This window comes from Pholcus phalangioides, unplaced genomic scaffold, assembly GCF_987345545.1.
Source record: "Pholcus phalangioides strain wild (caught in Gottingen) unplaced genomic scaffold, Ppha-v1.0 ptg000008l_1, whole genome shotgun sequence".
Taxonomy (NCBI): domain Eukaryota; kingdom Metazoa; phylum Arthropoda; class Arachnida; order Araneae; family Pholcidae; genus Pholcus; species Pholcus phalangioides.
In genome coordinates this window covers 58694671-58711567 of record NW_028301601.1, presented here as the reverse complement: position 1 = coordinate 58711567, position 16897 = coordinate 58694671, and the positions used below count along the sequence as shown (strand labels likewise).

At 36.9% G+C, this 16897-nt stretch overlaps 2 protein-coding genes across 11 annotated transcripts in view; one reads left to right on the top strand and one right to left on the bottom strand.

The window, feature by feature from the left end:
* LOC149084660 (disks large homolog 1-like) overlaps positions 1 to 6024 on the top strand; it is a 393252-nt gene extending 387228 nt beyond the window's left edge. For all 10 annotated transcript variants that reach the window (XM_089235064.1, XM_089235062.1, XM_089235059.1 and 7 more), the window contains one exon: positions 1757 to 6024. In XM_089235064.1, the coding sequence (XP_089091190.1) occupies positions 1757 to 1863 (107 nt within the window). In that variant the 3' untranslated portion in view covers positions 1864 to 6024. The remainder of the gene's footprint in view (positions 1 to 1756) is intronic.
* A 2953-nt stretch (positions 6025 to 8977) lies between these two features.
* Positions 8978 to 16637, bottom strand: Sf3a2 (splicing factor 3a subunit 2). Its single transcript, XM_089235057.1, has 3 exons — positions 16572 to 16637; positions 14127 to 14301; positions 8978 to 9724 (listed from the first exon to the last, which is right to left on the bottom strand). The coding sequence occupies exons 2-3, from the start codon at positions 14278 to 14280 to the stop codon at positions 9126 to 9128; spliced, it is 753 nt and encodes a 250-aa protein (XP_089091183.1). The 5' UTR covers positions 14281 to 14301; positions 16572 to 16637; the 3' UTR covers positions 8978 to 9125.
* Between the last annotated feature and the right edge of the window lie 260 nt (positions 16638 to 16897).

Below are 16897 nucleotides of genomic sequence, written 5' to 3'. Positions count from 1 at the left end.
AATCCCCCAGATAAGTTTACGTAGGGACATTTTTAAATAACCTGAAATTCCTTTATAACAAAGTGATTTCTACGGTCCCTTGGAGTTTGTTATAATGGGATTCGACTGTACTTTCACTTGAAAAAAGCTTCCCAATAACATGTAGTACTCGGATATGACATTCATGTTTCAAGAGGTTGTATAGTTATCAAAATAAAAAAAATAACTTTTAAACCATCCCTGTGAGCCCCAAAACCCGATTGGGAAGGTGCTGCCCTGTCTCTCCTGATGCCAAAAAAAACCAACATGTTTCTAAGCCCAATATTCATAGAGATATTCAGAAAACGGAGGAAATTTGGAAAGGAAACAGCTCAAAATGTGGGAAAACTGTTTTACCCGCATTTAAAGCTGGTTTTTTTTTCTCATTTTTTCAAATTCAAATATCTCAGCAAATATTGCACTTAAAAACGTGGAATTTTTTTTTTGGCATCAGGAGAGACAGGGCAACAACTTTCCAGTCAAGTTTTAGGGCACATGGGTACTGTATAAAAAGTTAACTTTTTTTATTTTAATAACTAAACAACCCCTGGAAACATGACATATCTGTGTGCTACATGTTATTTGAATACTTTTTCTAACTGGAAGTATACATCTAGGATCAATGGTTCACCAGTAAAATGTCATATGTCTGTCCCCGTTGTTTGTATATTGAAAGAAGAGTATGAATTTTCACAATTTACAAAAAATGATTGCCAAGGGCAACTGCTGAACTTAAAATGATGATTTTGAACATTGTTAAGATATCGGTTAGTCTCACTGCACAAATTCTTTAATGTTGGATTGACAGAGCATTATTATTTTTGTACTGTATACTAATAATGTGGAAAAGAATTTGAAAAAAAAAATATAAATATAGATTGCCTAGCCCCCAAGGCACGATCTTTACTTGAATGGGCCTTGGGCAAAGTGAAAATTAGTGGGGTTTTCCCTGAAACTGGGGTCATAAATATTTGGTCAATAAATATATGTTTGAGTTTTTGGGCCCCCAAATTCATGAGGGCTGCTGCAAATGCTCCACTTGTCCATATGGAAATCTTGCTGTACATATCATAATACAGTGAAGCATGTAAGAAACAGAATGCCAATAGACTGAAATAATATTTCAGTTTTATAAAGGTGCAAATCAAAACACCAATCAGTGAATAGACTATATTTTGATTCCATCTAAGACAGGTTTCACTGTACAATGCAGAATGATTTTGGCCCCCCTCTAGAATTTTTGTGACGAGCCGCCACTGGTACACTTTATTCTGATTTTTTCAGCAAGTACAAACTACTAAGCGGTATAGGGAAAAGTGTTCCATTGAGAAATCAACTTCACACAATATCTGAGCTTATCAATGCTAAAATAAGAGGCATTTAAGGAGGTGAGATACCTCATCAATGATGCCGATAGGGTTAACAGGTAACAGAGTTTCCATCTTATTCTATCGGACCACCTGATAGTCAGTGCCATCTTAATGCATTGGCCCACCCGGGTCTCAGGGAAAAGCAAGAATTAGTTGAATTTTCCAGAATTTGCCAGGTAGGGCCTCAGAAAAATCACTTGGCCCGAGGGCCTATGATGCTCTTAAGACAGCCCTGATAACATTTCATCTAGATCCATATTCTGGAAGATTCTGTGATCTCCCTTGGAGTTTGAATTTCAGAAGTTCTACTGTATACTTTAGCTGCTGTATACATAAAATTTTCATTATCATTCTTTTTTTGCTTTCAGCAATTGTACAAGGCGACACGCCAGAAGAAATATACACCAAAGTGAAAGAAGTTATACGAGACCAGTCTGGCCCGAATGTTTGGATAACCGCAAAAGAAAAACTTTGAACCGAGAAGATTTGAAGGGAAAAAAATCAACCAACCAACAACAAAGAGAAAAAAAATCTTAGCATCAGACGCGTGAAGTTTTTTTCGTTGGATGCCTCGGAGATGGAAAAAAAAAACACATACAAATCAAAGACTGGTGAGACATTCCTACACGAGATTCGTTCTGGTAGCTCGATACACACAAAACGAACTACTATACGATGGGTTGGGGATAAAAGGAGGTGAAATTAATTGGATATTTAAAAAAAAAGAAGTTAAAGCTACATTTTTTTGCGGAATTTAATCGCAAAAAAAAACCAAAACTGAAGGCTTGCTTTGTTTTTGCTCAGTAGTCGAATAAGTAAATGTGCGAGAAAAAAGAAAATTATATATATATATTACAGTGGAAAAAACAAAGTTCTTTGATTGGCCCGAGTCACTGGTGGATCCCGTTTATTATTATTTTTCTCTTATTTCATTGAGACTAATTGATGGGGAATTTACTCCCGGCTGCATTCCTTTTTATTGTCCATCTTCGTTTTCATTCGCCCATTATTATTGCATTTTGTTCTCTGGAATGTACATTTTCATGGATTTTCTTCGCTGTTGTTATACATTGTACAGTATGTTTATCCTGATTTGTTGTTTTATGTACTTTTATAATATATATATATATAATGTTCCACAAGAGCATGTATATTGCTACTATGACTGCCTGAACCTATGGCTGTTTTCGAAGCAATATCGGACTACGCTCACGTGAAGTTTCTTCTCGGTTGTCAAGCCATGATGAAGAGTTCCAAACATCACCAGTTCCATATCACTTTATCATTTATGTTCCATCACAGTCATTTATAGCGTATCAGGGCTAATTAGAACCGGTTGATTCCAAACAATTATTTGCCATGCCCTTCCAAGTTCCTTGCTGAAAGGAAAAAAATCGCTTGGATGAACACCTAGCTCAGTCCTAATAGACTAAACTGCTATATGGTAATATTACCGGAGGTAGTGTGTGGTGTAGTCATAGTCTTAATAGCCTCTCCGCGAGTGGCAAAGTGATAAGACGTTCGTCTGTCACTGTGAAGACTACAGTCAAAGCCACGGGATTGATCAAGAGAAAGGGCATTGATAAGTTCTTTTCTACTGGACTTGAGGACGCAAACCACTGATAGATGCCTTCTCAATATGCTTTTGCAAAGTCCCCTGCATACTCAAGTCGAGTATGGATGCCATGAATTTTTCTAGAGAGAACTATCTCTGATTCAACTACTTGATTGGCATAAAAAATGTCTGTATGGTGATATGACAGGAGTTTTGGTGTGCTGTAATGTAGTCTTAATAGCCATACCAATACTGAGTATAACTGAGGCCATGACAGCAACTTTAGTGCAGTACATAGAGGTGCAGGGAATGCGACTGCATCTGAAGCTGCATGGGACTACAAATTTTCAGTTTGAATCAGCTGGAAGGAGGGGGGTGGTGATATGAATCCCTGGATATAGGTGTGAGCAGGAGATCTGTACACTCGTTTCTCATCATATTTTTTGTAACAATAGGGCTAGAAAGCCGATAATTTCACTCCATATTATATGAACAATTTAATATGGAGTCAAATTATCCATATTAATACATGCAATCTGTTTAGGCTAAATGATCTGTTCTCAAGATTATGCTTGGGTTGCCATTGTTTGATGATGATTTCCTTAAGATTCTTTGCTTGGGTTGCAACGATGTCATTTTCCATTGAGAAAGGATGTGCACTAAACACACTTGATATAGAATTTTTGAGGCATTCTAATTTTGTGTGGATCTTTCTCCCACAAATGAAAGCAGTATGTTTGTCAGGCAAAGAGTCGGAAGTCAAGCTGTGGGCTTAATGCCTGCAAGCTATTCAAATTTTGTCATCCTTGTTGCATTTTAATTTGATGTTCTTGTGACCACCAATAACTTAAATTTGCCACCTCTCTGAACTTGCTGCTTTGAGCTGGAGCCCCTCTTATCCCCATTGTAAATAGGCCTCTGCAAACAGGTCACCAAAAAACAGACCTAGTTTTGAACTCTTAAAATCATAATGTCCTGATCGATTTTGTTTGTTTCGGACGCTGCTGCAAAGCCAGGTTAGAAGAAATCTTGGCAAATAGATAAGTTCAATGGCAGAGTTCTGGCGTTTGTGTTATGGTAATTTTTTTAGGACGCACAAGAGTTGATTAGACCATGTGGCATACAATTTATGATAAATTTCAAATATATTTCTTACATGTCTAACCTCAAGAGATTTTGGCACACACACACCCACTGATCCCTCAAATGAGACCTACACAGTAGCAGTGCCATCTTAACGCATGGGCTCACCTGGGCACCTCAAGAGAAGAGGGGCCTAACAAAAACGAGAACCGGTTGAAATTTTCTACAATTGCCCGGATAGAGCCTCAGAAAAATTACTTGGCTATGTGATGCTCTTAAGACAGCCCTGCACAGTAGAGAGTTATCTAGCTGTTGTACCTCTGCAACACAAAACATTTGGATCATAGTCATGTGCGGATCCAGAGGTGGGGGGGGGGGAGATGATCAACTTTCCAGAGAGACGTATGGGGGAAAAAATTAATCATAATCCCTCAAACTAAGGGACTACCCAATGAACCTGCACATGCTGTCCTGGATCTATGCTTGCCAGTTGTATATGGTGGTTTTTTAAATGGTAAGACCAATAAAAGCTCATCAGAGCATTTCCAAACTAGAAGAGATGATGGCATTGGCATAAACTCAGCAATATCACTTGGATGATAAAAGGGTTTTGGACTTGAGGGCCCTAGACAATGCAGATACACTCGTTCCACATTACTACATTTCTTAACTATGATCAGAGGTTTTCACGTTAGTCATCTATCGAACATGAATCTATTAAATTTGGGGTTTCCCCCTCCCCCAAAAAAAAATTTGCAAATTCCTCAGTTGTCCTATGTTGAAATTGGAGAATGATAGGATACATTTTATTCATCACCAACAATTAAGTGTAATTGAGAACTACCATACATACTTGAGTAGGAACAGAATTTTTTTTTCGGAATTGGGGAAAGGGTCGTAATATCAATGTCAAATGATAGCATTTGTCCCTTTGACCTGAACAGGAATGTTCTAATTGTTTTTTCTCCCGATTCCATGCAGAGTGAGGTGTCAGGCATTGTTTAGTTCAACAACTCTATACCTTCAAATAAAGTAAAAATATGTTATAACGAGTATGGCTTTTATGACGACAATCTCGATATGGATGAGGATTCTGGATGAGGGGACACAAGAAGAAAAGTGATCCTCTAAGGGAGCCATAGGCTAAAAGAGGTTTAAGCAATACTGATCTACTCTTATATCAATCTAATTTAGACGAGTTAAGTCACAAGTCTTTTTTGATGGAAATAAAGGATTCATTCAGGAAGACACCACCCATTGTTTCATTTATGTCAGCAGCATTGCAGGTTAACCACTCTGCATCATGGCATAACAACCAGAAGAAATATCACACAATTATAACAACACAGGCTGCTGAAGCCTGATCGTTCAGATCAGATTGTTCCAAAGATTCAGAGGAAAGGAATTACCACAATCTAAACGAAAAATATCAATAACATCACAAATTACATTAGCATAGTAACCAGATAAAGTGCCACTAAACGACTCATTTCAGATTTTTATGATTTTTAGCGGTTTAAAAAGATAATTTCTTTTTTTTGGCCACCGATTTTAACCCTTCCTCGTCCAAATGCATGCGCATTAGTTGTTATTAATGTTTTTAAACGAAAAAATAACGATACACCTTTGTGCTTTTGCCAAGTATTATTCAAATCTCGTGCATTATTTTAAACCTCTCTCTCTTTTTCTCTCTTTGAAATATTTCCTTTGCGAATAACTTTCTCCAATATTTGCCGCTACTTGGATATATTTCAAGTGCTATTAACAATATTAAAAGAAAAAAAATCTCATTAACGCCTAACTATCATTGTTCTTTACAAACAAACAAACGTTGTTATTCCTATTTCCCCATTTTCTGATATACATATATATTATATATATATACATATAGAATGTTTTTAAAAAGGAAATACCGTTTTTTCAAAGAGCATGAAACAAAAAAAATCACCTGATGAGAATGTATCGTCAGCGGAAAAATTAAAAGATTTATGAAATTTTTCCTTGTTTGAGTTTTTTTCTTTCTCCATTGTTTCTAATTCAATGTATTTTTATGGTGTTTCGAAACTATGAGGAGGTAGAACACAACTAAACGAAGGCTCGACGCATTTTTTAGCAGCCAAGAAAATTTGTTGTGTTTACAGAAAAACCAGCAAAAATAATTTTCTTTTTTTTTTACAGGCTTTGGTAACCTTTCCCAATGTTGGAGGAAAAATGCTTACATCAGGGGTTCTCAAACTTTTTCCACCAGCGGCACCCTCTTTTCCCCAATATTCAATGCTTATCTGTGAGCTCCCTCGCCTTCCCCAGACTTATTTAACAAATTTCAGGGGTGCCGCAGAGCGGTCACTCTAGCAAAGGTTTGAGGTGCACAGTTGACTTACATCAATTCAAAAAAATTCTGCACTGTATTCAGACTCTAATTTGTACTCTCTTCTGTTATAACCATTCTGCTCATTTTTGAGACCAAATTGGTGCATTTTGGCTTGTTTCCTTCGGAAGGCCTTGTTTAAAAAAAATTATGGACATTATAAAAAAAAATATTTAACACTAAACAGCAGGCACAAATTTGCCAAGACAAAAAAAAAAGCACGAAGTAGTGCAGTCAGGGCTGTCTTAAGAGTATCATGGGCCCCCGGGCTAATTGATTTTTCTGAGGCCCTACCAAACAAATTCTCGAAAATTTCAACCAGATCTCATTTTTGTGAGGCCTCTCTTCGCTTGAGGTGCCAGGGTGGGCCCATGCCTTAAGACGGCACTGAGTGTAGTTATAATGGAAGAGTATCCCCTTAATTTAACTATCACACAGAAAAGTTGAGGCGTCAATATCCTAATCGCCATGACTAACATGGCACCTAGGATATTTACCACTCTCTTATCTAACAAAGGATTTTTTTTTTGCATAGTGTATATTGAATCAAACAGTGAAAGCTATTGGGTGTATAAAGATGGGTGTATGTATACACATTACTTTTGATCATGCGACTTCCAGAGCTAATGAGCAAAACGGGTGGCAAGTTGTAAGAGAAGCAAATAGCACAAGATAATTCAATAGCTCATGAGGCTCAGAGTGTTGTCGGTACATCAATAGGATTCAGGTCAAGCTATCCAAACTATGTGGGCAATGTAATAGATTGGTAAACTCTTCATATCCTGTTAATTTAAAGCGTGATGACAACTGACAACTGAAGTGGTCACGACATAGACTAAATAAGCAATGTCCCCCCCCCCCATACGGTAGGCAGATAGAATTTCAGCCTAGAAAAGAGGGCCTAAGATGAATCTTTTATTTTTTACATGTAAATTTATATATTTAAAACAAGGCCTGGTTCAAAAATGTAGGATCGTGAAATAAATACAAGCATGAGCCTGCATGAGTAATATGGACAGCACATCAACCGCACAAGACACTATGGAGTCATGAGAGAGGTGTAAAACAAACTATGGCAAGAGATTGCACAACTGAGTCACTTCATAGATACTGCAAAATTTTTTCATTAGAAAGGCATCACCATTGGCGGTCTCTTTCTGGTAAATTTTACAAGTACAGTGACCTTTCATTTACATGTTTCTCTCTGTTATACAAGACAAGTTTCCACATTTCCGGCGAAAAAGACAGGAAAATAACACTAATTTTCATTTATATGACTCATTTTGCGAGTTATTTCTTTTACTTTTCTTCCCCAGAAAAATTATTTTTCAATGAGTCTAAACAGATTTTCAATGAAAAAGCTTTCATGTGCAATTAAATTAGTTGTATTTGTGTCAGTGAGCATATTCTTCTTTCTTTGAAATGTCTGTTTATGACTGGCTATCCAATCAGAATGATCCCTATGAAGGTTCCATTCTGTTTGTACAAATCTTACGGTGGGATTCTGGTACACATCACCACCTTGTTCAATATGGATTATCAGTAGCAACGGGATTTGGCAAATTTATAAAATATTAAGGTGCACCAGCAAAATTGCATAGGTGCCAAGCATTCCCCCGACAAAATTTATCCAAAATAGTTTGTTTTTTTACTTCTACAGTACTTGGGATCCCTTTTCCTACTAGCAGACCAGCTGACAATTACAGAAAATTTTGTGGTCCTGAGATCACAAAAATTTAGTTATCATAGAAAAATATTAGCCTCTGATCTCAATTTTTTAGGTCGCCATAGGGACCTGGCGCCTGGGATTTTTCCAGCCCTGAGTATCAATTTACCATACCCCCTTCACAGGTGCTAGGGATTTCATCTGAAGGGGTTAGTTGAAATGATGCGATTAGAGAATGGTGATAGGAATAAAAATGTAACCGATAGCATCACACTTTTGTTTATGCAAGAGACTGCCCTTTATTTTGACCGCTTATTCCAGCCTAACTACTCATGTTTTGCTACATTTCTCATACCTAAAAAATGCAGTTATCAATTCCATTCAACATGAACAAATGAAAGTTTGATGACAACTGAGTAAGGAAAACTACAAAACAATGTGATAGATGCACATGGCAATAATAAAGAGGTCGATGCAGAGGATAATTTAACCTGGGACAACTCGCTAGGTTTGCTAAAGCATGCGAACTCACTTTTGGAGAAAAACTCTCACACTCGTTGACAGTATGTGACATACTGATCCTTACCGTTATTTGAAGAAAAATGATTATCAAGACAAGAGCAGAAACTCCGACCTCTCTTAGTTTTGAGTGGGAAGCAAAATGTTTCGCGACATGAGAGAAAATATCATACAGTGAGTTCTCCCGGGTTAAAAGAAATTTCAAGGATATCTGAAAAACAAACCCCACAGTTTTCTGGTATTTCCTGGTCGCAATACAGTGAAAGTGATGCTTTACAAACAAAACGTTGAAGGTAACAGCAGCTGCTAGTGCAAATTTTCCATTCACATCCCGATTTTAGGAATCAAATTGCTACTTTCATATAATAACATAAAATATAGTGATATCGCGAGAAAAATCTGCATGACATATTGTTTATTGAGAAGCTTGCGCTTTCTTATCCAACGAACATTACATCAAATACAAATTATGATTTTGGACGAGTTTAAAAAACTACTCATATAGCAAATAACAGTTTACATCCATTAGAATAGTTAACATAGGAGTTATGGCGGAGGTCTTACAAGTGGTGGTGGAGGAATGGATGGAGGGGGAGGTGGCGGGACAACTGGCTGTCCGGATGATGGAGGTGCTGGTATTTTAATGATCTTCGGTTCCACCTTGAAGCTGAACTGCAAAAAGAACTGCTTTGTCTCCTTGTTCCAAAGCACCCAGAATTTCCCTTCACTCTTATCGACTTCCCGACTCGGAACTTTGAATGCTATGGTCTCGTAAGGCTCCGCCGCAAAGAGGAGATACTGCCAACGACGGTCTGGTGGTTCCACTTTCTGCTCATATGCTGACATGAATCTGTGTCTTGGGGCGATTCCTTCTCCTATCTCGGGGTAATCTATCTGGAAGAGCAGTGACTGCTGACCAGATTCTCTTTCCCTTTGTTTCGTCACCCTGTAACCGGGTCTACCAATCTTCACAAACTTCTTAATGTCAACTCTTGGCTTTGCGGGTGCCGGTTGAGCTGGAGCTTCTTTGGCTTCCTTGGCAGCTCGCCTGGCTAGATTAGCTTGGTGTTTCTTCCCTTGTGTGTGAGCCAAATAACTGCCCTCATTGTTGTGCAGGGTTAGACAAAGCTTACATTCATAAGATCCTGGAAACAAACAATATTTAAATAAAATATTAATTTGCAGAAAATTTTTTCAATCCACATACAAATCAAAAACACTTGATTCAGCGATTTAAAGGGGAAAAAATAAGTAGCACATCAATATTGAAACACTTTTCGTACAGTCAAACCCTGATTTAACGGCACCATTTGTTTCACAAAATTATGCCGCTATACTGAGTTTGGTATTGTATCAAATCACAAACTAACCTGTGTAATCTGTAATACATGGCAAATTTATTCACTGAAAATTCCTAGCACCAAGTGGGTTTGGGGACACTGTAGCAGGGCCTGATTGCAGTATGGTGCAGATGGAAGCCAATGCTATCTACAGACAGATCTTGTACAACTCTCCCTCTGGTGCAATGTATGTGTAAGGCACCTCAGAAACTGGCTTTACACTACACTAATGGAGCATCACCACAGCCAATAATAAATCCAGAAAATGTAATCACATCTCAGTGCCTGGACGTTTTGAGACTACTATCCATAGCTGCCAATTCAGGAGAATTAGGGCGATTTTTGTGTGGATCCAAATTCTGTACAAAAACTTGACACAGAAATATTGAAAAGGGATTTTTCATCAATGAAAGTAAAATTGTAGGGACTTTGACCTTTTTTCTTTAGCAAAAAGGTGACATCATGCTAGCTATCGGAAATTAGGGAAAGTTGTCAATTATACCCAAAAATTAATTTAAATTTCTTGCCATTATTATACTTAAATCACACTCACACGAATAAAATTTATCATTGGTCTAAAAATGAGATGACAGTCATCCAGGACACGGGTCATTTTTTTTTTTTTTTTTTTTTTTTTTTTTTTTTTTTTTAACTTTATTTAACACGATGAAATAGCACAAAATAATAAAACAAATTCACCAAGAGATCCCGTGGATCTGTACTGATGAACACGAAGTATCGATGAGTAATTACAATACAATTTCAAGGACAGAACGAACACAAAAAAAAAAAAGAGGGGGAGGGAAAAATGTTGATAATTATATCGAAGTAATTCTGCATCTGTGAGCAATTATAGATACAATAGAATACAATTAGATAGTACAATTAGAATACAATACAACATTTCAGATATACAGTATGTTTTCATATACATTATAAATGAAGATTATGGAATGCTAGATTGATGCGAGAATTGTTTTGCGACTTCGACATGTGGAGGCAAACAGCAGGAAGTGTACTTAGACATTTAGAAAATTCGATTTAGCACTGATCGATAGAGCTCTGTTTTTGTTTTTTAAAAATGATCGTTGATGTTAGCTATTGAAAAAAGGTAATTTTTTAAACGTTTAAACGTTTTGCTGATTTGATTTTAGAAAAGCCGAACTGATAATGGCTATTTCACAAATATTGTATTTTCCCAAACAAAATTAAATATTTCTCCACAATTTGGCGCAATGGCGAAAATTTTCTTTAACGATGTGACATTGATTTGGGGGGGGGGGAAGAGATGGGGCAAAAATAATCCCCTCTTAAAGGAGACATTCCTCAACTATTTAAACTCTTTCTTGTAAGCTGCTCCATTTTACGGCACAACTTTGTCAGGAATTTATTCAACAACAACAAAGCTCAATAAAGACAGAGAGCCGACTTTTCTCAGCTCACAGAACATTGAGGACTTTTTTCGATATTAATGCAGAAATGAATTCAGAAAGAAAAATTTGCTGGTCTCTGCCATAAATCGAACCACTGTCTTCTTGCAATCTGGAACTAACCAATATACTACAGAGATATGATAATGTGTGCAATAAAGAAGTAATCTGGGCAATGATGGATGTACTTGCCTGGATTGCATGAAACAGTGCTTTAAATCCTGGTAGAAGAAAGCAAACTTTTATTTCAAAGTCTGTCTGGGCCTCTTCCCTCGAAGCCCAATAATATCAAGTAAAATGATGAACAAGGTGACAACACTGTGACATTGCATTCATTAAATAGGAGGCATCAATCAATGATTATTTGTGACAGTTACCGAAGAACGTTGCCTGGCTCACTGTACTTTCACAACAGTTCGTTGCGAATAGAAGAGAGTACAAGAAGCTACCAAAGCAAAATTATACATACACTTTCTTAACTTTTGGCGGTGTAGCTCACAGGGCCTTAGCACAGGGGCGTGTGAAAATCTGGCCTAGGGACGCACCAAAGATTTCAGACTAGGTGACATGCTGCCAGATGTGGCGTTCATGGTCTTGGCAGTACATGGCTCAGACAGATGCAAATTTGAATTTAACAATCAGTGTAGTGGGGAGTGATTCAGAACTGTGACCTTGAAGGGACAGGATCACTGAATTTCCCTCTTACCCTCTACATTATAATTTTTAATCTGATAATATATTTAATCTGATAAGACAAAGTGCAAAGAAAGAAACTCGGAACAATTATTTAATCAAATAATAATGCACTGATGTTTTCATTATTTATTCCTAAGAAACTGTTATGGCCCCTCACAAGTAAAAGTTTGACAGGACTCCATGATGGTGACCTGAGCTAGACCTTAGGGTACGTCCATAGTGAACCGCTTCTCGCCACTCGCTTTATCGCGGCTGAAAATAGATCGTGAAAACTCATTGCGGCGGCCATAGTGCGCCCGCCTACCTGCTTTTACCGGCTTAAACTGCTTTTACCCGCTTTAACCGGAATGAATTGTTATTTCTTTTTCTCGCTTGACCGACTCACCGCTTGCACTTTAAAACGGATACTTTCCTCTAAGTGTTCGTTTTAGAGTGGAATAGTAAATCGACGGAGTTGATTGACTAATTGTTGATTAATTATGACATAATAAGAGCAAAATCGTTAATCATCAAGTAATTAAGGAAAATTAACAATTATAGTGAATCCTATTGGAGTTTTTGTGAGAATTAATTATTGTCAATACTAATCGTTAACTAGATATGACATAATAAAAGGGATATCGGTGATTAATCATTAATTAAGGTTAATTAACGATTATACTGAATCCAACGGAGTTTTTGTGACGGATAATTGTTGCTAATTCTAATCGTTAATTAGTTATGACATAATAAGCGAAATCGTTAATTAATCAAAATACCGTTGGATTTCGTTTTAGCGTTTAATTCGTTAATTAACTAATTAAGTTGATTAACTAATTAACGATAAAACGAAATCAAACGGATTTTGCCGTTAATTAACTAATTATCGGCCAGTTTAGTTTTATCGTTATTAGTTGATTAGTTAATTATCGATCATGATTTTAGTTTTATCATTAATATAAACTAATTAACGATAAAACTAAATCAAACGGAATTTTGTAACGATTAATTCTCGTTTTTCTAATCGAAAATTTGTTGTGGCGCTAAAAGCGAAATCGCTGATTTATCAATTAATTAATTAACTATAATTAGCGATTACACTAAACCTATTGCAACTTCAAGGCGAGTCCATGTACATATTTTTTGTTGTCAACAAAAACACAATAGATCCCCACATGATAGCTCTATGATGCCAACTGCTCATGCAAGCAGACGCTCCCGCGAGCGGTGCACTATAACCACCACCGGCTAGAATCGAGCGACGTCATCTCGCCTTCTACAACTGCCGCGGTTTAAGCAATAAAGCGAGAAGCGGGAAGCGGTGCACTATGGACGTACCCTTAGATGTACTTAATTTATTGATTTCAACAAAAATCCTGGCCATTAAATGCGGGGAAAACTGTTTTTCTCCAGATTTAATATTGTTTTCCCCAACTTTCCTCTATCCTTCGAATTTGGATATCTCAGCGAATATTGTACTTAGAAAAATGGAATGTTTTCAGTTGGCATTAGGAGAGACAGGGCAACAACTTTCTATTTTGGTTTTTGAGTGTAGGGTCCATATGAAAAGTTTTTCTGTTTATTTTAATAACTATATAATCCTTTGCAACATGAATGACATATCTGAGTAATACACATTATTTGAATAATTTTTCTAACTGGAAGGATACCTCCAGGATCAATGGTTCACCAGTAAAGTGCCATATGCCCTGTTAACTATGTATAGATGGCTCCAAACCTAGTGCCTCCTATACATTTCTGTTCACATACAAGGTCAGAGGTGCATTTTAAAGAAATGTCATGGAAGTTTACATCTTTCTGCTGGAATATAATGTTACGTTGATATTCAAGCTTATGATAGAAGTAGAAATTGTACTGAACAAGGCTATACTATGAGAACAAGGTGAGTAACTGAATTCCTTTAAATAGGAAACATTGAGCCAATCAATATTCTTTGTCGATTACTGAACAATCAAGAGGAACAAAGAAATATAGAGAAAAGAAAAATTTGAATCATACTAAATTAGTAAAGCTTCTTACAATACCCGTTTAACTTTCAATGAAGGCAAAAAAAAGAAGAAAAAGTAAAAACAAACACTTACCAAGATGATTTTTCATAAAATATGGATCTTTGTTCAAATCGATCGTCTCAAGAGCAAGTTGTCGCAATCGCTCCCTTCTGTCTCGATTCGTTTCCGACCATGATGCGACTCCACCAGTACCAGTCTTGCCACCAGCTCGATGCTGGAAATCCATTTCAACTAGTCACAGTTAAATCTGAACGAAATAGGAAAATGTTTATAACCCTGACATCATTCAATTCACAGTTTTCATCAATGAGACATACATCTGCATAGGTATAATTTAGATGAAATATTCGGAAATCATATAACTCCACTACACCATAGCTCATGAATCATGTTTGGTAACAAGAGCACTTGTTGGCTAAAAGTCGCCAAGTCCTTCCGGACACTACCAACGCCGAAAAAAAAAATTGCAGCATTAAAAAATCAACAATAACAGTATATATAACAAATAAAAATCAACAAAAAAAAATAAATAACTGTAAAAATAAATACTCTCATTTCTGGGTTAAATAAATACTCTCAAAACTAACCAAACAATGCAGGAAAGCCTATAGTCATCTAAACGGATATCGGAACCACAGACATTTTATAATCTTCCCATTTCATGTCCCTAATTATTTCCAAAAAGCCATTGAAAATATCAATGTTTTTTTCTTCGCATGACAGCCGGAACAAAAAAAAAGCCAAATAAAATTTAAAATCTCCCTGCCTATTATATTCTGGTAGCAAGGCCTTGACGTGTCACCAAGCACTCTCAATTGTGTTTGCATGACATCCAGTGATGGAGTCAACAAACTCTACGCTATGATTAACTTTGAGGTGGTTATAACCTTTTTACCCCTAGATAACCTTTCCAACAATCTGAATAAATAGTGGTTCCCTTTTCTATCCACGTCTCGATGACACCTACGAGAGTAGCAGCGGACATATCGTGAACGGTTACAAGAAACATCTTCCCTGAGCCCCTCTCTATGCCACCAAAAACCCACTGCCCCTCCACCCCTGTGACCTCTATTATACTTCCTCTTCCCAAACTTAGATTCATCTATTTCTACTATCTTCCCTGAGCCGCCTATTTTTTCCGACTTGAGCTCAATATGATCTAGAATCATTTCGTGAACGAATTGATGCCAGTCGGCTAAGGTGTGAGATGAAAAAAAAAACTCCTCTGCTATCCTACTGGAGCTTTCACTTCGCACAATGGAACAGGTGAACAGCCAAATCTCATGGAGATTCAATTTGCTGCAGCTGAACCACGACCCGTACCTAACAGACTTCTGGGATCTACAACTCCTAACTGTGCATTCCCAAATGAAACCATCAGAAAGGTTTTTTTTTTTTTGGGACAACCCTCAAAGCACAGTTGCATTTACTGCAAAGCATTTCTGACCTAATGAGCCGCGATTCTCTCAGGAATTCTGGAATTCTAGGAAAAGGGACTTATTTCGGCACAGGTAGGATAAATAAAACACGATGTTGTCCACTCCCTCTTTCCCCAAGGTCACCCTACCATTAGAAAATGATAGATCAAGGTCTTTAGAAATTATACCCTGATATTTCTTAGCTACGCTAAACATAGAAGGCATGACAACAGTTAAATGAAATAATGAATGAAAAAATAATAGAAAATTCTGGAAGAACAAAAATTCTAGAACACACTGCAGCCCAGAGCCCCATTCTGCCGGCCTTGGCGACTTATCGCGGAAAAAAGTTGCCAAAGTCATGGCAGACCATACTGCATCTGAGATACGGTTGAAATTTCCTAGAATTCACCTGGTAGGGTCTAAGAAAAATCACTTTGCCCATGATGTTCTTAAGACGGCCCTGGTTGTAGCGAAGCCTTGGTGGGAGAGCCAGAGTAGATGAAAGATAACAGTGAAGAAAAAAGAAAGGTCGCTTGCTTTAATATGAGCATTTCATGCTATTATCTAGGAATAAACGAAATAAGAAATTGCATTGATCTTTTCTTTATTCTGATCTCTAATATCATACCTAGTCCTGTATGCGAATTAGGGTATTTCGATAAATTTTAAGTTGATTAAACGTTATCAGTAATAAGTATGATAATTACTGAAGCGTTACAGCATTGCTGATTCTGTTTACAATCACTATTTCCAATGCCTTAGTGCCCATAAATTTATTTTCATGCCATTGACTTGATCATCGCATCCAAAAAAAATTATTTATAGAGGGCGTAAATGATAGTTTGTCTCACAATTACTATATTTTTAAGGTAGTTAGCGGTGCTACGATTTAGTACCCCACAACTTTTCAGAGGTGCAACAATGGATATTCAAAATTGAACATTAAATTTGCATGAAAATGGTTTACACATATACAAATATAAATACAAAATCACAACAGGCCAACTAGGCCCAACTAGGTAATTTTATATTTCTTTTTTTTTTATACCAATATAATTGACTTTTCTTCCGCAAAAAAAGCATCTTAAATACAAACCTTGCCTTATGTAAACACAGATGGCGGATGGTAGCGTCGACTACTGCAAACGGCTGTGACTTCTTATTTCATAATGAGTCGACCTTGACTACTTCTCGACATTTTCTACTTCACTATTATCCAGCATTTTGTCAGATGAAATATGGTCAGAAATATCACATAGACAAATGTGTGATGTCCCGCATTTATTAGGATAAAAGATGGTCAATGCAATCAATAACTTTGAAAAATTGTTCAAATTCAGACCAATGTGAATTGGAACTTGGAAGGGATGGTCAATTTGAGAAACTGTTAAGTCCATACTAGCATGAGATTAGTCATTGTTT

Bases quoted from the DNA above. Each gene is read 5' to 3' on its own strand.
- Sf3a2 (XM_089235057.1), bottom strand. From the start codon at position 14,280: ATGGATTTCCAGCATCGAGCTGGTGGCAAGACTGGTACTGGTGGAGTC. The intron at 9,725-14,126 runs GTAAGTGTTTGT...GTTTGTTTCCAG, and splicing joins TTTTATGAAAAATCATCTTG to GATCTTATGAATGTAAGCTT.